This window comes from Tupaia chinensis, unplaced genomic scaffold, assembly GCF_000334495.1.
Source record: "Tupaia chinensis unplaced genomic scaffold, TupChi_1.0 Scaffold000217_1, whole genome shotgun sequence".
NCBI classification, from domain to species: domain Eukaryota; kingdom Metazoa; phylum Chordata; class Mammalia; order Scandentia; family Tupaiidae; genus Tupaia; species Tupaia belangeri.
This window is the reverse complement of record NW_006159692.1, coordinates 8664473-8686178: the sequence shown is the minus strand read 5'-3', so window position 1 is coordinate 8686178 and position 21706 is coordinate 8664473. Positions and strand designations below refer to the sequence as shown.

The window sequence follows — 21706 nt, the reverse complement described above, 5'->3', positions numbered from 1 at the left end:
GTGAGAAAGGGGCGCCACCCCCCCCTCCCCCCCCCCCCCAGCCTTGTGATGGTGGCAGGTTCTTTAGAAATGTAGAATGTTTCCTGATAAAGCTATCCTAAACCGTTTCCATTTCTTACAGCCATATAAAACGGGAAATATTACTAACCCTCCTACTTCTCTCGCATAGATTCATTAGTCCTCATATAAGTAAGTCAGGTATGGTAACTGATACAAATTCTTACTCTGCTCTGTTTGAAGTTTTAACTGTTTGCCAATATGGTGTACTTTCCCGCCCCCAGTCCTCCCTGTTCTAATTTTCTCATTTAAAACATATATGAAATTTTAATGTTTGGGTTCAGTTTATCAAACTTTATGTGTGTGAAGAACTGTGTCAGGTGCAAAGGCTAGGAAGATGAACATCTGCTTCCACCTTGCTTACATAGAGAAGGCAGACAGGTAAATGTAAATGTGAGCGTGGTGTGATACGTGTCATTATTTTATGCAACCAAAGAAGAGGAACTCCAAACAGTAGCTATTTAAAGTATGAATAAGTATCATGGTGGTTGATTAGTAATTGAAATGCCTAATGTGATCATTTGTGTTATGACTAGACTGGGTAGATTTGTTTTATCATGTTAAAATTGATTGTTATTATAGGTGGTTATATTTCCCAACACACTTAGAAAACATTAAGTTATCCTTATTTAAAACATATTTTTGTTCCTTAAGGGTAGAAAATAGTCTTATGATACCCAAATATGAGTTCCTTTTTTTTTCATCACCTCAGGATGAGTAAACATTGGTGCCTCTTTTTTGTCAGTTTTTTTCTCATTCTGGTTGAGGGAAATCTGATCAGCCTGTGGTGGTTGTGCAATAGAGAGCCCTGGTGATAAAATGAAATCAGAACATTCTTGTGGAAATGGATTTTGACACTTTGGGAATGATGTAAGCAGGTGCCAAAGATCTTCACTTAAGAGATACGGACTCAGAGAAGGTCAGCTGTATTCAACTTTCAGTAACACTAGATCATGAAGTTTTCCTTACTTAGTATTTTCTCAGAAATACACATTTTTGGAAATATATTTTCCTTGACAAAATTGATATAATGGTTTTGTTTAATTTTTTATTGGGGGATATTTTTGATAGCATCTTGCCATTGTGGACCTCTGCCCTCGCCTTCCAGTTAGCTAGGATTCCAGGCACGTTCCACCGCACCCAGCCTGTCTGAGTTGGTGCAGGAGCCAAACCCTGCATGACCCCAGTGTGCAGCGATGCACCGGAGCTGGGCCAGACTTACTGTTACGTCATTCGCAAAATGTGTAGTTGCTATTGTACTTAGACTACTTTTAGTCACTGAGCAGGTATCAAGCAAATTTCATGTAGTTACTGTTTTCTTTGCAGTGGTGGTTCTGTGTATAATTTGTATACCGATGAGGATGAAGAAATTGAGCCTTCTCCTTCTGGGCAACAGATAATTGAAAATTCCATAACTATGAATAAGATGAAGCTGCTGAAGGCTAAGATGGAAAACATGAATCTCAGCAAAAAGGTGAAGCTGTTGGCACTTGGCCAGGCTTTTCTCTAACTTACCCTGCAGTGCTCACAGCAAGGAAGTCTGTTGGTAATTATGGAAGAAAAAAATGTATAAAATTGTGTTTATTTCAAGTTTCTGGCCTCATTTATTGAGATGTTAAAAGTGATTAATTGATTTTTATAGGCCAGCAACATTTCCAAAAAGATAATACTACACTTAAAATAATTAATAATTTTTAAAATTTCATAACTTTAGAGGTAAGAAGGATAATAAAAGATAGCTTAATCTTAAACCTGCACTCGTTTTTAAAATGCTAACGTTCATACTTACTTATTATGGATGATAACATGGACTACATTCAGCTTCATGTACTTATATCATCAGAGAGTTTACACGTTCACATTCAGAGAAAGCATGTGCATCCCCAAAGGAGGCCTGGTCATACTACAATCATGTTTTCCTCCATTTCTTCATCCTGTCAGGATCATGGGCATACACATATGCCCAGCATATGTTTTAAGCTGCTACGGCCAGGACTTGAACCTCAGTTGGCCATAGGATCCAGCTCTCTTTGCACAGTACTTAACTGCTGTGCTATGGGGCCAACCATATGTTTAGCTTTAGTAGATATTGTCAATTTTCAAAAGCAATTGAACCAATTTACATTATTTTGAGCAGTGAGTGAGAATTACAGATTTACCAAATTCTTACTAATGTTTGGCATGGTTTCTTATTTTTGCCATCCTCATTACTATATAATGGCTTTAATTTGCATTTTTTTGGTGATCAGGGAAGGTGAATGCTATTCATATGTTTATTGGATGTTTGGATATCCTTTCTGGTAGAACACCTGTTCATGTCTTTTGCCCATTTTTCTATTGGACTGTATTTTTTTTCCTTAATGATTTTTATTTTTGGAGTTATTTATATATTCAGGATATAAGTCCTTTGTCATACATATCACTGTTGCTATCCTTTTCACTCTGTTGATAGATCACCCTTTTAATATAAAGTAAAATTCACAAATCTTGAATATACCACTTGAGGCACTTTTACATTTGTATATACTCAATGTAGGCACAACACAAACTAAAATAGAACCTGTCTTTTCTCTGGAAGGTTCCTCATAATCTTACACACTCAATGCCTACCTTTTATTTGTTTTTTAAATAATTATTTCATTTTATTTATTCATTAGTTTATTTTTAATTTGACCAGAGAGAGATACACAATGAGAGAGAGGGAAAGTGAGAAAGAAAACAAGCCGCCAGGTTCAGGGACTGAAACTGTGGTCGACCATGTGGGAGTGTCCAGTGCCATAATCACACCACCTGCTGATCTCTGTTTTTAAATAATTATTTACTTAATTTTATTTATCATTATTATTATTTTTAAATTTGTTATGCACTGCATGCACTCACCAGAAAGAGACAAAGAGAGAAAAAAAGTGAGAAAGCAAAGCACCAGGTCCATGTGGGAGTCCAGCACCTTAACCACCACACCACCTGCTGACTTATCAGTGTCTACCTTTACCTACTCCCAGAAGTAACTGTTCTTGCATCTATTACCATAGATAAGTTTTTCTGTTCTTAAACTTCATATAAATTGAAACAAAGACTATTTCTTTTTGGTCTGGTTTCTTTTGCTGTGCTATGTTGAACTTTTTTTTTTACTCATCCGTAATGTTGCATATATGAATTCTTTTTTTTTTTTTTAAGAATTATTCAACTTTATTTATCCATTTATGTATTTATTTTAATTTGACCAGAGAGAAACAGAGTGAGAGAGAGAAAGCAAGCCGCCAGGTCTGGGACTCAAACTGTGGTCGGCCATGTGGATGTCTAGGGCCCTTTACCACTATGCCACTTGCCAGCCCCATATCAGTTCTTTTTTATCGCTATATACTATTACATTGTGTTTTTCCTCAATTTGTTTCTCTCTTCTCATTATATACATTTGAGTTGTCTTCAGCTTTCAGCTCTTATCAAAGTGTTTTGAACATTCTTATACATTCTTTGGTAGACATGTGCACTCTTCTTTTTTTTAAAGAAGTATTTTATTTAACTTTGTTAAAGTAAAGTTGAACACACACACACACACAGAGAGAGAGAGAGAGAGAGAGAGAAAGCCACCAGGTCCAGGACTTGAACTGTGGTTGGTTATGTGGGGATCTAACATCCTTAACCACCACACTGACTTGCTGGCCCCCAATATGTACTCTTTTCTTTGGGGCATATACCTAGCAATTGTCTTGCAGTGTCATAGGAAAGATATATGAGGGGTCTTCAGAGAATTCATGAAAAATCTGTATTATGAAAAAACTATCCACTGCTTTACTTTTTTTTTTTTTGCCCCCAAATAAACTTTCTTTAGTTCTAGTTTTCCACACACTTTTCTCTCATATGTTTAACTTTAGCAGCCAAAAAAACAAGTTTGCAAAACGTTTGAACCAGTATGAACTCCCATCAGCAACACAAGCTTTCTAGTTTGTGCCACATCCTTGCTAGTACTTCGTATTGTCAGTTTTTAAAATTTAAAAAATTTTAACCATTCTTGTGGGTCTATAGTGGTTTTTTTTTATATTTATCTAATGAGGGATAATGTTGACTTCTCACTTGCTTATTGCTCACCCAGATAATTGTCTTTTTTTTTTTTTTTGAGAAATTTTTTGCTGTAGGATGTGTGTGCTTGCCAGAGAGACAGAAACAGAAAGTGAGAAATCAGCCCCCAGGGAGGATGACTTCTCCTCTTTCTTGGGATTTTGGGCATGCACACACATGTGCGTGGCATGAGTTTTAAGCCACCAGGTCGGGACTTGAACCACGATCGATGGGAGTCCATCGACATAACCATTATGCCTTTTTCTGGCCTTGATAATTGTCTTTTTTTATGGGGAGGGGAAGAGGTTTTTGCTATAGGGCATGTGCACTCACCAGAAAGATAGAGACAGAGAAATAGAAAGCAAGAAATCACCCGCAGGGAGCGTGGCCATGCCATCATTCCTTCTCCATTCTCTTGGGATCTTGGGCATGCACACACAGGCGCTTGACATGAGTTTAAGCAGCCAGGTTGGCCTGAGTTTAGGCCGCCGGGTCTGGGACTCAAACTGCGGTCAACTATGTGGGAGTCCAGTGATGTAACCATTACTCCATCTGCTGGTCCCAATAATTGTCTTTTGTAAAGTGTGTGTTGGAATCTTTTGCTCATGTTTTAATTGGGTTATCTACCTTTTGCTTATTGATTTGTAGGCATTTTTATGTACTGTGTATTTAAGTTGTCAGATGTGTAATTTGAAGATATTTCTAACACTCTGTGGCTTTTTCTTTCTTTCTTTGGAAACATTTATTTATTGATTTCTTCCATGAGGTTGAAAAGAGGAAGAGAGACAGATATTCCTAACAGGGTCCACATGCCGTAATCCATTCCCGGTACCAGCTGGCCACGTTATGGACATGAGTGTGCATGCCGGGCATGCTCAGGGAGGTTCTGGGTGTAAACCCAGACCTTTTCCATGTGGGTCCCCTTGCATTACCACTGAATCTCCACCTCGCCTTTACAGCTTACTCTGACTTTCTTATTTCCTTTAATGAATAATCTTAATTCTGACATATTATGATTTATCAGCGTTACTTTTCTGATCAGTACTTTTTCTAATCTTTTAATGAAATATTTTCTTTCTTTCTTTTTTTTTTTTTGAGAGATTTTTGCTATAGGGCCCATACACTTGCCAGAAAGACAAAAGAAAGATAGAAAGACAGAGAGTGAGAAATCACCCCCCAGAGGGATGGCCATGCCGCAATCCCTTCTCCTCCATTCTCCTCTCAGGATCTTGGGCATACACGCACATGTGCCCAGTGTGAGTTTAAGCCACTAGGTCTGGGACTTGAACTGCGGTCGGCTACATGGGAGTCCAGCAACATAGCCATTACACAAACTGCTGGTCCCTAATGAAATATTTTCTACCAGAAGTTTTTGTTTGTTTGTTTGTTTTTGTTTTTTGAGAGGTTTTTTCGCTATAGGGCGTGTACGCTCGCCAGACAGACAGAGAGAGACATAGAGACAGAAAGTGAGAAATCACCCCCCAGAGGGATGGCCATGCCGCAATCCCTTCTCCTCCATTCTCCTCTCGGGATCTTGGGCACGCACGCACACGCGCCCGGCGTGAGTTTTAAGCCACCAGGTCTGGGACGCAAACTGCAGTCCACTACATGGGAGTCCAACGACATAGCCATTACGCTAACTGCTGGTTCCTTCTACCAGAAGTTTTGAAGACATTTTGGTATGTTTTACTCCAAAAGCTTTATGGTTGTTCTTTTCTCATTTATATTCATAATTCATCTGAATTTTTCTTTATATAATATAAAGTCGGGTAAAGAGTTTTTCTGAGATAGAGAACAATTGATCTAACCTGTACTAAAGAAAATCTTTCCTAATATGCACAATTTTTGTGTTGGAAAAACCGTGTTGTACACTGTAAAGATGTACAGTGATTGAATACAATTTAAAAAAACTTTTTTAAAAAGAATAAAGGAACCAAAAGTTAAAGTCTTTTCTCCACAATACTAAATATTATGCATCAAGTCATAAAATTTTATAATGCATAAAGCCAAAACCACACAGAGAAATAGAAAAATACTTCTATTTTAACATTTCATCATCCCCATTCTCAAAAATTGATAGAACAGAAAATCAGAAAGGATATTAGACTTTTTTTTTTTTTGAGAGATTTCTTAGTATAGGCTGCTTGTGCTTGCTGGAGATTCAGAGAGAGACAGAGCGATAGAAAGCAAGAAATCACCTCCCGTGAGGGCAGGGGTGGCCATGTCACAATCCCTTCTCCTCCATTCTCCTCTTGGGATTTTGGACACGCATGCACACAGGCACAGTGTGAGTTTTAACTTGCTGGGTCTGGGACTCAAACCACAGTCAACTATGTGGGAGTCCAGCAACGTAACCATTACACTGTCTGCTGGTTCTTAGGATATTATACTTTTAATAACACTATCAATCTACTTAACTGATATTTACAAAATACTGCACTGAACAACAGCAGAATACATTTTTCTTTTCTTTCGCTTTATTTAACATTTTTGTTATAGGATACATGTGCTCTCATGTGCTCCCTGGATAAAGAGAGAGGGAACGTGAGAAAGCACCTCTAAGGGGAGGGGTGGTGGTGGTCATGCTGCAGTCCCTTCCCCTCCACTCTCCTCTCAGGATTCAGGGCATGCACACACACATGCCTAGCATGTTTTTCAGGCTGCTGGATCCTGGACTCTAAACCATGGAGTTGGCCATGTGGAATCCAGTAACCTTAACTCCACTTGCTGGCCCTACATACTTCTTTTTAAGTGTGAATAGAACCAAGATAAAAGGTATTGCATGCCGTAAATCAAGTTCCACTAAATTTTAAAAGATTCAAATAATTAAAAAAAATTCCCTGATTACAGCAGAATAAAATTAGAAATCAATACAGAATAACATTGGGAAAATCTCTTGATTTTTTTTTCTAAATAGTATTTGTACTCACCAACGAGAGAGAGGAGAGAGAAAGCACCCTTTCAATAGAATGTGGTCATGCTGCAATCCCTTCTCTATCCTGCTGGAATTTTGATCACACACATGTGCACTTAGCATGTTTTTCAAGCATCTGGGGCTAGGATTTGAGCCACCTTGATTACTCTCGTGGGCTCTGGCTCCTTTAATCATTAGGATATGGGGGCAGCCCCTCTGATGTTTAAAATAACACACTTTCAAGTAACTGACTGGTCAAAAAAGAAGTCCAAAGGGAAATAAAATAATGGTTACATTGCTGGACTCCCACATAGTCGACTACAGTTCAAGTCCTGGACCTGGCAGCTTAAAACTCATGCCGGACACCTGTTCGTGTGTGCCCAAAATCCTGAGAGAACGGAGGAAGGAGGGAATACAGTGTGACTATTCTCCTGGGGAGAGATTTCTTGCTTTCTGTCTCTCTGTGTCTCTCTGGCGAGCACATGCACTTTATAGAAAAAATCTCTCTTAAAGAAAAGTATTATACACTGAGTAAAAAACAAATTCTGATATTGTGGTAATTGATTTCTTTTTTTAAAATATGAAATCATTAGCCTTGGAATAAACTTTTTAAAATAATTTTTAAATTTTATTTTCATTATTATTATTTAAAAAAAATTGCTACAGGGTATATGCACTTACCTGAGAGAAAAGCGGGGGGAGAAGGAGTGAGGAAGCAAGCTGCCAGATCAGGGACTCAAACCATGTTCTGCATGTGGGAGTCCAGTGCCCTAACCACCACTAGTTCATTGTATTGGTGATGTATTTTCCTTTTCATGTCTTTAGATTTAATTTGCTAATATTTTATTTAGGATTTGTGTTTGAGAGAAATTGGTTTGTAGTTTTCCTTTCTTTTTTAACATATAGCAAAATGGAAAGAATTTCGCAGTGAACACTAATTTATCCATCTAGGTTCTATGCCATTTTTTTACACATGCCTGGCATGAAAAAGGAGACCTTGGATTGCAAACCCAGGACCTTCCTACGTGGCTTCAGCATTTCAGAGTACTGATTTACCTCTGTGCTACCACAGTCGGCCCAATATTTATCTATTTATTTATGCATGTATGAATGTATGCATGTATATATGAATGAATGAATGATTTCTTTCCTGTAAGACTCATGCTCTTACCATAGAGACAGAAAGGGAGAAATCTCCCCCACTCCCCGCAATTCCTTCACTTCCATTCTCCTCTTGAGATTTTGGCATGCATGCACACGTGCCTGGTGTGAGTTTTAAACTGCTGGGTCATGGACTTGAACTGTGGTTGACTATGTGGGAGTCCAGCGACGTAACCATTACACCATCTCCTGGTTCCTAATTTTATTTTTAATTATGGTAAAAGACGTACAAGATAAAATGTGTAAGTTTAACCATCTTTAAATGTATAAAGATGTTCAGTTTTGTTAAATATATTCACATTGTTATGTAAGCAATTTCCAGAACTTCTTTATCTTACAAAACTTCTTTATCTTACAAAACTCTGTACTCATTATAAAGCACCCCCCTATTTACTTCTCCTCCTAACCTCAGGCAGTCTCCATTTTACTTTGTTTCTATGGATTTGACAATTCTAGCTACCTCATGTCAATGGAGTCATACATCTGTCTTTTTGTGACTAGCTTATTTCATTTAGTATAATGTCCCAAGGTTCATCCATGTTGTAGGTTATGTCAGAATTTCCTTTCTTTTTAAGACTGAGTAATATACCATTGCATGTATATACCACATTTTATTTGTTCATCTCTCTTTTTTTTTTTTTTCTGAGAGGTTTTTGCTAAAGGGCGCATGTGCTTGCCAGAAAGACAGTGACAGAGAGACAGAAGGTGAAAAACCAAGCCCCCCCCTCCGGGGGGGTATGGCCATGCCACAATCCCTTCTCCTCCATTCTCCTCTTGGGATCTTGGGCACACATGCACACGCACTCAGCATGAGTTTAAGCCACCGGGCCCAGGACTTGAACCACAGTCAACTATATTGGAGTCCAGTGACATAGCCATTACACCAACTGCTGGTCCCTATTTGTTCATCTCTTAATGGCCATCTGGGTTGTTTCCACCTTTGGCTATTGTGCATAATGGTGCTGTGAATGTGGTTGTACAAATAGCACTTTGAGACTCCGTTTTCAGTTCTGGTGTGTTTTAAGCCACCAGGTCTAGGACTTGAACCATGGGAGTCCAGCGATGTAACCATTATACCATCTGCTGGTCTCAATCTGTATTTTTTTCTACAGTTACATGCTTTCCTTAATGAATTTTTCTTTCTGTCTGTATTATTTATTTTAGTATTTCTTTTTATTTAGGGTTTCTGGCAATGAATTCTCACAGCATTTGTTTGAAACCTGATTTTACCTTTTCAGTTTTGAAAATGTTTAATTCTTCAGAAATGTTGTAAGACTCACAGTGAGTGAGTCATCTGTATACACTTTACCTAGATTCACCAATTAATATTTTCCCACATTTGCTTTCTCTCTCCATTTTTTAAAAATGTCACCCATTTGGGGGTTAGTTGCAGATATTACAACACTTCCCCACAATGTTTCATTCAGCATGTATCTCCTAAGGATAAAGAGCTTCTCCTACATGACCACAATATTTACAATCTTTACTCCACTTGTGTAATTTATCACTAATGCACATTATGTCATCTATATTCATAGTTCCCAGGTCTCAATAATGTGCTTGGTAGTGTTGTGTTTCTAAAGGGTTTAGACCAGTTGGTTCATAAAATATCTCTCAATTTGGATTTGTCTGATAGCTTCATCATGCTTAGATGCAGATTAAACATTCCTAGCAGGAATATTACATAGACGACATACTCTTTTCATTGCAATAATCAGGAGACACATATGTCAATTTATTTATTGAAGTTTCCTCATTCTTTTTGGTTGGAAGAAGTTCATCTCCAGAAAATTCCTTAGGAAAGGCTTATTAAAAAAGTAATCTCGGGAACCAGCAGTTAGCGTAATGGCTATGTTGCTGGACTCCCACGTAGTTGACCGTGGTTCGCGTCCTGGACCCGGTGGCTTAGAACTCACGCCGGGCGTGTGTGCGTGCGTGCCCAAGATCCCAAGAGGAGAATGGAGGAGAAGGGATTGCGGCGTGACCATCCCCCCTGGGGGGTGATTTCTCACTTTCTGTCTCTATGTCTGTCTCTGTCTGGCTGGTGAGCGCACGCTCCCTATAGCGAAAACCTCTCCAAAAAAAAGTAATCTGTGAGTTTCTGTATGTTCACAACTTTTCCTTATAAGTAGGAGTGGTTTATCATCAAATATTCCATCCCATGCAGGTATCTGCTGGCTACCATTTTGTTTATTTTTAAATGTAAAGTTTCTTATCTTTAGTTCTCTACTTTATCCATAAGATCATAAATTTTTGTGATATCTTTATTAAAACATACTACTCCAGGGAGCCCCAAGACCACTCCCAGGTTTGATGATGTGCTGGAAAGATTCACAGTACTATTTACTATATGGTGTATATACTCACAGCCAAGATTTACTACAGCAGGAGACCAGCAGTTAGTGTAATGGCTATGTCGCTAGACTCCCATGTAGTCAACTGCGGTTGGAGTCCCAGACCTGGTGACTTAAACTCATGTTGGGTGCGTGTGCGTGCATGCCCAGGATCCCGAGAGGAGAATAGAGGAGAAGGGATTGTGGCGTGGCCATCCCCCCTGGGGAGTGATTTCTCCTGGCCCTCTTTCTGGCGAACACACATATCCTGTAGCAAAAACCTCTCAAAAAAAAAAAAAAAAAGATTTACTATAGCAAAAGAATGCAAAGCAAAATCAGCATAGGAAAAAGTCATATGGAGCCAATTCCTGAGGAAATCAGGTACGAGCTTTCTAGAATCCTCTCCCAGGACATGCTGTATTCCTCTACCAATAAACTGTGACAGTGCACGTGGTATGGTGCCTACTGAGGAAGCTGGTTGGAGACTATGCCAGAGATCTCATTGGGCTTGTTTATGTGGGCGCTTTCTTCCTAGCATCTACATTTCAGACACCCAGAAGGAAAGCAGGTATTCGGCGTAAAACATATTGTTCAATCAGTTTAAGCACTATAAGCCACCTTTATCAGTTAGGGTCATGGGAGCCCTCCTGAAATATAAGTTCACAGAAATCTGCCAAGGGCCAACCTTGCAAGCAAACCTTTTCAAAGATAGCAGCATAGACCTGTTGACCTTTTTTCTGCATACCTACCTAGTCAAATGCTTTTCATCCTACTAGGAAAACTCATTGGGATATATAATAAGTCAGCCATGTCATATCTAACATAATTGGTTAATTTTCTTTTAAAACACATTTTCTTTCTTCATGATAGAGCACATGCACATAGAGTGGACACCATTCACGGAGTTTGGTCACATGCTGTCACCCTTCTCCAGTCCTCTAGGCCAGAGGCTCCTGGGCACTCATGTGCATGCCCTACTGTGCTTCAGGCTGACCAGGCTGAGGATTCCAACCACGATTGCTGTGTGGATCTCACCTGTGCTGAGCAGTGCATTACTGCTGTGCCAAAGAGCCAGCCTGCCATTCATTTTCTTGTCAGTAAAACTCAGAAATAATCAATAGAAAAATAAAGCAAAATTATTTTTTAACAGTCTCTGCAAATTATACTCAATAAAGGAAGATAACATTCTCAGTCATAACTTTAATATTTTAATCTTTTAAATATTTTAAATCAAGTTAATAAGGGCTAACTTGTTATGTGGTAAGTAACATTTTCTTCATTTATTTTTGTTAAGAGGCAGAGAAAATAACCATGTAAAGGCATTATATATTCACTCTTTTCTTTTAGCCTAAGAAAGCTATCAAGATAAAACCTCGCCCACCTATAGCTCCTCGACCTTCTAGTAGTTCTACAGCAGCAGCTCGCCACAGGTTGTTAAGGGTCCTCCCTCACATTGGGCAATCTTGTTCGCCATCTCCTGGGAATCCCTATCTACCTGAAACATCCAAGAACGCAATTTCAAGTTTGGCAACTCAGCATCCTGCTGATAGACCCATATCGTCTATCACTAGTGAATTTCTTAAGGAAGATGATAACTGGGAGAGTAACATATTGTCTCATTCCAACAGTAGCATCAAACTAACACCTCAGATACCTCAAGTGGAGTTTGAAAATGACAAAGAGCTCACTGATTCTATTCTCCATCTTGGCTCTTCCATGCCTCGACGCACAAAACACTTCTCAGGAAATCTGCCATCTAATAATGAGGATGACACTGTCTTATTTCCAACTTCAGAAGAATGTGTAACTGAAGAATCCCTTCTACCAGAAGTGAGTTCGTTCGCTTCACTCATGGAAGGAAATGCCGACGAACAGAACAGTGGCTTAGAAGGTATACGGAAGGTAAATCCAGACTTCTTACTTCCTCATGGTGATAAAGGCTTGAAAGCAACAGAGCAGCACCTTAAACATGTTGCAAGAATGTTAAGTGGTGAGTCAGGAGAGGCTTCAGTTCTTAGCCACCGCGATTTAAGTCCTCACAAGAATACACTTCTGTCACCTCTTCGCTGTTCTGCACCAGGGTCACTACATAATTCTCTAGTGAAACCACAGAGACAGTCCAAATGTTTTGAGTCTGGGAACCTTCAGTCTTCTTCACAAAATGTGCTTCGGCCATTGGATGTTCGAAACATAACTGATTCTTCTTTCTCTAGGACTACTCGCTTTCGAGGTGTAAAAGTTGATTCACCTGGGAAAAGATCTGATGTTATTTCTAAAGTTGAGGCTCGGGATATCACAGAAATGGCTAATAAGGCTTCTAAAGAGCCTGTTGGTTGTGTAAATAATATTGGTTTTCTTGCTTCACTGGCCCGGAGCACAAGCAGAGACAGTTTACAGAGCACACGTGGGGCAAGCTGGCTTTGGTCCTCTGGAATAGGGCTCTCTATGAACCTCCACCATTTTCAGGAAGAAAGCCTTAGGAAGAGTTCTCCCCAATTAGAACCTACAGAATTTTTTTCAGTAAGTATTTTTCTTTCAACGTGCTTTACCTAATTATCCTCGTAGTGATTTAACATGTTTAAAGTTTTTTGTTTACGTAAATGAAGAGAGCTAAAGTTGGGTATTTTTTTTCCTATAAGTTTCTCTGAATGTGTTTATGTGGTTTGTAGAAGACCTTTTTGGTGATTGAATTTGAATTGAAGACTGTAATTTGAAAATAGTTCACATAAACAGCTTATCACATATTTTCAAATGCAAAATATTTTTTCCAAGGAAGAACTCTTTTTTTGAGCCATCAAATTTTATTCTCTTAAAGATAAATAATAAGCACAATATTGCCAGATGTGGGACTCAGGCTCCAAGTTAATTTAATTAAGCAAAAATTAATTAATTTTAAGTGGAAGCCCAACAGCATCTTAGTAATAAAATATTAAATATTTCATGTTTGGTGATCTATTTCTTCATGGACTCATCTCTGTAGATGTTTTGTGTTTTAATCGTAGTCTGGCCGTGGCACTGGAGCGAATGGAAATAATGCAGCAGCAGGGAAAAGAATAGGTAAGCTACAGATAACCTTGGAAACAATACAAGGGCTAATAATCATTTTGCTTCCTGTTGAGTTTTTAAAGAGAAACGAGAACCTTCTCTGTAAGATATAATGGAAACTCTCTCCCTAAACTTTTTCCCAATTAAGAAAATGACTGTGAGAACTCATTGTAGGACATATGTGAAGAATAAAATACAATCTGAATTGAAATATTATGTCTGGAAAGAGGTATGGTGAAAAGCCAAGACTAGCTCAGAATTAACATGTAGTTGCCACCTTCCCCCATCACTGGCTCTCCTGGAGCAAAGTGGGCTGCTGGATGGGTTTTGAGGAAATATTCAAGAAAAGTGTTTTTTAACATCTTCGTCAGAAGTCAGGGAGGTAGTAAAGAATCTATTTTTGATCAGCAGATTATTTCTGAATAACAGAAAGGGACAGTCTGTAGGACCAGCCCTTTCCAAGGCATAGTAGCAGAAGGGAGTATAAGTACTTCCTTCTATGAATAGTGACACCTTAAAGATGCACCAACCAGTCATTATCTTCAAAGAGGTGGGAAGCCATTACTCATCTTTCTTAGCATTTTAATAATCAGACCAGAGATGGGAAACTCATTACTAAAGATGTGCCACTTTTTAAGGCCCAAGTTTCTTGTTTTTGTTTTTTTTGCTAGGGCATGCATGTACTCACCAAAGAGAGGGAGAGGGGAAAGCACCTGGTCCTGAATGGCTGTGCCTTGATCTCTCTTCCCCTCCACTTCCCCTCCTTTTGGAATTCCGGGCTCATATGCATGTACACTCAGCCCGTTTCTCAAGCCACTTGGTCCGAAACTTGAAACTGTGCAGCTGGCCATGTGGAATCTAACCACCCTAACCACCAGGCCACAGAGCCAGCCAGCCTGAGGTTTAACAAGATATTTTTATATTAAGGTGGTCATGTGAGTGTATGTTATTTTTTAAGCTTACTTATTTTATTTCTTTAATGAGAGAGAAAGAGAAATATGTACCCTCAACAGGGTCTTGTCATGCTATGATCCACCTAGAATTGACACAGTCTTAATGTGCATGGCAGAATGGTGCCCTGGCACCTGCAGCATTGCAGCTGAGCCATGTTTCTTGTTTTGAAGATCCACTTAGGGGCCTAACTACTGCTTGGCAGGCTGAGACCACATGGGAGACCCAGGTTCTACTTCCAGCCCATGGTAAAATGCTGGGTAAAGTGGCAAGCAGCTGCAGTCTTAGCTACTCAGGTAGCTGAGGCAGGAGGATTGCAAGCTCATAGCCGGCATGGGCAACATAGCAAGAGCTGTCTGAAAGAGCTGGCCATGATGGTACTTGCATGTGTTCTCAGCTACTCAGGAGACTAAAGAAGGAGGATTGCAACAAGCAGAGGCCCTGTCTGAAAACAAAACCAGATACTGCATACACATGCATATAGACACACACACAAAGACACTTAGGATTTGTTTTCCATTCCTGTGTAAAGCCCAAGATTATAAAGTCTTAATGTATCCACTTATTTTTTCAAAAGTTTATAGTAAATAGTTGTATTGTGAAATGTGCCATCTTAACCAAGTTTAAGCGTATGGCCCAGGGGCATTAAGTACATTCACATGTTGAGTAACTATCATTGTCATCCTTTTCCAGAACTCATCTTGCAAAACTGAAATTCTATGTTCAATAAATGATTTATATCCCTCCTCCTCACAGCTTTAGGCAACTACCATTCTATTTCATATTTCTGATTTTGACAACTCTAGATACCTTATGGAAGTGGAATCGTGTAGCATTTTTTTATGATAGCTTATTTCATTTAGCTTAATGTCTTGATGTTCATCAAAGTAGAATGTGTTAGAATTAAGGCATGTGTTGGAATTGTTGGTAGCATGTGTTAGAATTTTCTTCCTTTTTAAGGCTTGATAATATTGTATTGTATGCATTTACTGCATTTTGCTTTTTTTTCCCCCATCTTTCAGTGGATACTGGGTTATTTCCAACTTTTGGCTTATTATGAATAATGGTGCTATGAGCATGGGTGTACAGCTGTCTCTTTGAGGCCTGCTTTCAATTACTTTGGGTATATACCCAGGAGTAGAATTGCTTTTGGTAATATGGTATTCCTGTTTTTAATTTTTGAGGAACCACCATATTGTTTTCCACAGTTGTTGTACAGTGTTACATTCCTGCCAACAGTGTACAAGGATTCCAGTTTCTTCACATCAATATGTGTTATTTTCTGGGTGGTTTTTTTTTTTTTTTTTTTTTTGGCTTGTAGCCATCTTAATGAGTATGAAGTGATACATTATTGTGGTATTGACTTTCATTTCTATAAATAATTAGTGATTTCCTAATTAGTGATCTTGATATCTAATGATTAGCTTCATGTGTGCTTATTGGCCATTTGTATATTTTCTGTGGAGTAATGTCTACTCTTATCCTTTACCCATTTTTGAATCAGATTTTTTAAAAGAATTATTTAATTTTATTTATTCACCTTTTTGTTAAAAAAATTTGATCAGAGAGGGATAGCGAGTGAGAGAGAAAGTGAGAAACTGTGGTTGGCCCTGTGGGAGTGTCCAGCGCCTTAACCACCACACCACCTTCTGGGTCCCCTGAATCAGATTGGCTTTTTTAAAAAAATTTAAGTTTATTTGATTTCTTCCATGTGCAATAGACAGTACTTCCAGCAGAATTTCAGCCCCACAATCCATTCCCAGCCTTTAGCCAGCCCCAGAGCATCAGCAGACGTGTACATGGAGTGCACATGTACAGGAAGGCTTGTGGACTTGAATCAGAAACCTTCCCTTCTGGGATTGCTTTGTAGATGGTTATATTTTACTGCTGTGCCACTATCTGCCCCCACCAGGTTTTTTTTTTTTTTTCTTGAGTTTTAGGAGTCTATATAGTCTAGATATTAATCTCTTAAAGGATAAATGATTTGCAAAATTTTCTTTCATTCCGTGAGTTGTCTTTAAAAAAAAAAAAATTGTCAGAGGGCATATGTGCTTGTCAGAGAGAGAAGGAAGGCGAAGGAAAAAGCAGCCCCCAGTGGGATGGTTATGCTGCAGTCCCTTCTCCATTTCTCCATCATTTTGGGATTTTGGGCATGCACGTGTACGCACACACGAAAAACGTAGCTACCAGTTCTGGGATTTGAATTGTGCAGTTGCCCACGTGAAATCTGGTTTCTTTAACCACCAGGCCGTAGAGCCAACTCTGAACATGTCTTGATGCACAAGTTTTTAATTTTATTAAAGTCCAAATTGTCTATTTTCTCCTTTGTCATCTGTGCCTTTGTTGTCATAACTAAGAAATCACCACCAAATCTAATACCATGATTCTTTTCCCTCTATGTTTTCTGCTAGAAGTTTTATAGTTTTAGGTCTTATATTTAAGCCTTTGAACCACTTCAAGTTAATTTCTGTAATGGTGTAAGGTAAGGGTGTAGAACCACCTTAAGTTAATTTCTGTAATGGTGTAAGGTAAGAGTCTGACTTCATATTTTTGCATGTGGATACGCTGACCTTCCTCATTGAATAATCTTGGCACCTTCATTGAAAATCATTTGAATATATATGCAAGGGTTTATGTCTGGGCGCTCTATTCTGTTCCATTGGTCTGTGTGTCTGTCTTTATGTCCGTATTGCATTTGATTACTGGAATACACCTGCTTTTAATGTTACAGTTGCATTTTTTTTTTTTTAACACACACTGAAGTCTGTTCTGCTCTTACTCACTGTTAGAAGCCTGCATCGTACTCAGCCCTGACGCTCAGCTTTGAGGGGCTTCAGTGCTTTCTTTACTTCCCTCATACTGCCCCTCTGAAATTGCTGTTGCTGAGGTCACCGAGTTGGTGGACATGACCTGTTTCCTTACCTTACTTGATTTGTGTGGCCCTCATTCTTGAAATCGTTCTCTATCTTCCCTTTAAAAGCAAATTCTGGGTTATCACATTGTCATAGATTTTTGTTTTAGTTTTCATCTTTTTTAAATCTTAAATTTCCTTTTTTTTTTTTTTTTTTAAACTAGCCCTCTGCTTGCCCTCAGGTGTGTTTTATTTGATTTCATTCGGGTTCAAGGCATCATCTGCCACCTACAGTGATGATTCCCCTAACCAGAGCTGTGTAATTTACACTTTCCTTTCACAGTAATAACCCTGTCATTCTGAATCACCTAGAAGAGGCTTTGTAAGTTTTGGTGTAAGTTTTATTTAATTGACTTACTAAATTCCTCCATTGGTCTTCTTTTCACTTTAGGATTTCCTTTGGAGATTTTTTTCATTCTCATAGTTTTGGCCATCCTTTTAGGCAGGTGACTGCTAAACTTGCTTCTGGAACTCTGCTTTGTTACTTTTTTGGCTCTCTTTCTACTGGATGAGCTTTACTTGGTTATCTGTGTGTGTGTGTGTGTGTGTGTGTGTGTGTGTGTTTCTTTTTGCCATAGGGCACCTAGAAGGAGGGAGAGAGAGGGAGGGAGGAGAGAGGGGCGAGCAAGTGAGCGAAAGTGAAAGTGAAGGTGAAGGTAGCTCTCCCCCACTAGGGGGAATAGCCACACCACAATCCCTTCTTTTCTGTTCTCCCCTTGGGATTTTGGGCACTTGGGTACACATGCCTGGTGTGTTTTTCAGGCTGCTGAATCCATGATTCAAACTGAATGCAGTTGGCCATGTGGGATCCAGCTGCCTTAATCACCATACCGGTGGCTGGCCCAGTTTTTGCAAAAGAGTGAGGGACAGATCCATTGGATATCCTAAGATATATGCCTTCCATTGGAATTTGTTGTCATTTCTGAAAGACATTTCACTTAGTAATTAAATAAATTTAGTTCTTATATACTACTAGATGTATTCTTAATTTTAAGGTAAAAAAATCAAGTTGCTACAACAGCACAGAATTCAGTAACTATTTTTTGAAAAGCTGGTAGTACTGTGATCTAGAATGCACCTGTTATTCACTGTTAATGCAATTTAATTATAACATAAGAGAGGACATTAAAGTCATGGAAAGCTTGGGGGCTGGACGGTGGTGTATTGCTAAAACATGTTGCTCTGTGAGTCCAAGTCAGGGGGAAAGTTCCCAGACTGGGGTTACAGGCCTCCCTGGATACATGGAGAAGGTGCATTTCACTGAGGCTGCATATGTGCTGTGGCATTAAGACTCAGTTAGGAGTGCTGTCTCTCCCCACTTCCCTTTTTTTTCCTTGTCACTCACTCATGGAGGAAATTTAGGTTTTTAAAAGTTCATGGGAAAATGAAATTAAAGTATGAGTTTATTTTGGTACAGAAAAATTTTGAAATCTGTATATAGTTTTTCCTTAATACATGGTTTTTATGAACATTTTGATGATCCCCATTTGAAAATTTAGAGTTGTTTTTACATATGTGAACTGATTTGTTCTTAAAGCACATGTTCTTTTATGTCAAAAATGAACATATCAGGGACCAGCAGTTAGTGTAATGGCTATGTTGCTGGACTGCCATGTAGTCAACCGCGGTTTGAGTCCCTGACCTGGTGGCTTAAACTCACACCAGGCACATGTGCGTGCGTGCCCAAGATCCGAGAGGAGAGTGGAGGAGAAGGGATTGCAGCATGGCCATGCCCTCTGTAGGTGATTTCTTGCTTTCTGCCTCTCTTTGTCTTTCTGGCAAGCATATGCGCCCTAATAGCAAAAACCTCTCCCCCCCGCAAAAAAAAAAAGAAAGAAAGAAAGAAAAGAAAAAAGAAAAAAAATGAACACATCAAAGTTTTGAAAGAAATAAATGACTTGTTCATGGTTTGATGAGTTTTTACTTTCTTTGTTATAAGCAGGACTAAAGGACCCGTTGTGCAATACTTTGGTGCTCCTTGTGATGTGAATGAATAACATGACTGTGTGACAGTTACGTTGCTCCCAGAGGTCTCGTCAAGTATGATTGTGAATCAGGCTTGTTTTCTCTGTCAAAATTTGATGTCTTCAATAAACTGATTTCCCTTAATATGCTGAAAAGTGTTGGTATGTACAAAAAAATGTAGATCGTAATATAGAAACCTACTGTATCTTGAAAAACAGCAGTTCTACTGCAACTTCATGGAAGGTTCTGGTTAAATATAAAATAACACAGATTAATCTTTTATGGCATAGACATTTCCTATGGAAGGAACATGTTTTGTGTTTTGCTAAATAGTATTTGACATGGAGAATTTTATGCCCATTATTAATAAAGTTGTCCTTTCTCTAAACAGGAGAATGTACTCCTCACCTCCCACCTGTGAAAGTCCCTATTCAAACAAAGAAGAAAACAACAAAGCATTGTTTTCTTTGTGGAAAGAAAACAGGACTCGCTACTAGCTACGAATGCAGGCAGGTTGACCCTCTGCAAAAGCTGAGATGCTTCCTCTCTGGTGATCCAACATGGGGATTATGCAAAATAAAACGTGATGTAAATTGGCCATTCATAACATCATTAAGATGACTTCACATAGTAGCCTTCATTCAGACTTCTAATTGGCTGACGTGTAAAGAGCAAGTATTGTAGATAGCTCACGAGTTTTCTGAAGGTGAAAGCAAATCCTCTCCTGCTCTTCCAGTTAGGAGATTTAATCCAGAGGGAGAATATACTTTCTTTGTCTTCTGAAACGTATACTTGGTTTTGTTTGAATTTTGCCTGGAAAAACCTTCCCCCAGGATTCTATGTCATATTTTTAAAATTTTTATTTATTTATTTATTTTTAGGGGAGGTTTTTGGCGCTCGCCAGAAAGACAGAGAGAGACAGAGAGACAAAAAGTGAGAAATCACACCCCAGGGGGGATGGCCATGCCACAATCCCTTCACCTCCATTCTCCTCTTGTGATCTTGGGCATGCACGTACACCGCCCAGCCTGAGTTTAAGCCACCGGGTCCGGGACTCGAGTTGCAGTCGGCTACATGGGAGTTCAGCGACATAGCCATTATGCTAACTGCTGGTTCCTCTATATCATATTTTTAAACAGGACTGAATTTCAAATTAATTTACTGTAAATTTTAACAATTACATGGTATACTTTTATTTGAAAACAGATGAATGATGTTTTCAATTTTTTTTTCCTTAATTATTTCTTTCAGTTATATTGATTGTTATCCTCCAAGAATAGTTAGGCTGATGCAAGGCACTGAAAATAACCGCTGCTTTTTAGAGTGTATTCTGTTTAAATGATAACAGCTTATCTTATTGCTAGAAATATATATTTTAAAATTTCTTTCTCGGCAGTTTTATTTATGTAATTTATCATGAGACTGAGTTCAGAAATTCGAGTTCTTTCAGGTTTACTAGGTATAAAGAAATGGTGGACATATTTATCAGCTTTTGCAATTTTATTACTTTATAAATGTTTATATTCTGTTTCATTCCATAATACATTCTTTATTAGATACTGTCCTATTCGTAGACAATTAACTTGTTTTTGGAGAGGCTCATGTTTGTTTATGAGTAGAAGGGAAGTGTCAATGCTGAAGTGGCCAAAGGGAGCCAAAAGGCTCCTGGTGGACTACCTGAAGTCAAGCTCCTCTCTCAAAAAGACAGGCCTTTCCTAGAAATATGTCTATTCATGTACACTTTTTTTGTGCTTTAGATGTGGAAACAACTTCTGTGCTTCTCATCGCTATGCAGAAACTCACAGCTGCACCTATGATTACAAGAGTGCAGGGAGGAGATACTTGCAGGAAGCAAACCCTGTGGTTAATGCACCAAAACTTCCAAAAATCTAAGTCTTCCTCTGCACCTTGCTGTTCTGCCCGAGGAATCGTATTATAATGACAGAAGAAATATTGTTTAGACTGCATTATTTTTGTTCGACTCCAAAAGATTTGCCAAATAACAAAAACATACAGTGTATACTATCGGAGAATGAGCATGCTACTGTCTTTGACATCTTTACTCTTTGTTGAATCAAAATTTCAAAAGTAGTTTCAGAAATTTTATACTATAATAATTTAGGTTTGTTATCACATATCCCATTTTAAGGGTTTTATATTTGATACTGCAATTTTACTAGATAATTCTTCAAAAAATGCACTTTAGGAAGTTCCTATTGGCTGTGTAACCAGGCTTCCATGTGTACAGAGATGAATAGGCATGTGATGGCTCCGCTCAGATCAACCACGTCTTTTTTTTTTTTTTTTTTT

The 21706-nt window shown here is 38.7% G+C and overlaps 1 protein-coding gene across 5 annotated transcripts in view; it reads left to right on the top strand.

The window, feature by feature from the left end:
- ZFAND4 (zinc finger AN1-type containing 4) overlaps positions 1 to 21541 on the top strand; it is a 77268-nt gene extending 55727 nt beyond the window's left edge. For 3 of the 5 annotated variants that reach the window (XM_006147689.2, XM_006147691.2, XM_006147690.2), the window contains 5 exons: positions 1384 to 1531; positions 11872 to 13044; positions 13527 to 13581; positions 19788 to 19905; positions 21154 to 21541. In XM_006147689.2, coding sequence (XP_006147751.1) covers positions 1384 to 1531; positions 11872 to 13044; positions 13527 to 13581; positions 19788 to 19905; positions 21154 to 21289 — 1630 coding nt within the window. In that variant the 3' untranslated portion in view covers positions 21290 to 21541. Of the gene's footprint in view, positions 1 to 921; positions 977 to 1383; positions 1532 to 11871; positions 13045 to 13504; positions 13582 to 19787; positions 19906 to 21153 lie in introns of those variants that run through there. The other 2 variants (XM_014587557.2, XM_014587556.2) reach the window with 2 other exon arrangements.
- The last annotated feature ends 165 nt before the right edge of the window (positions 21542 to 21706 follow it).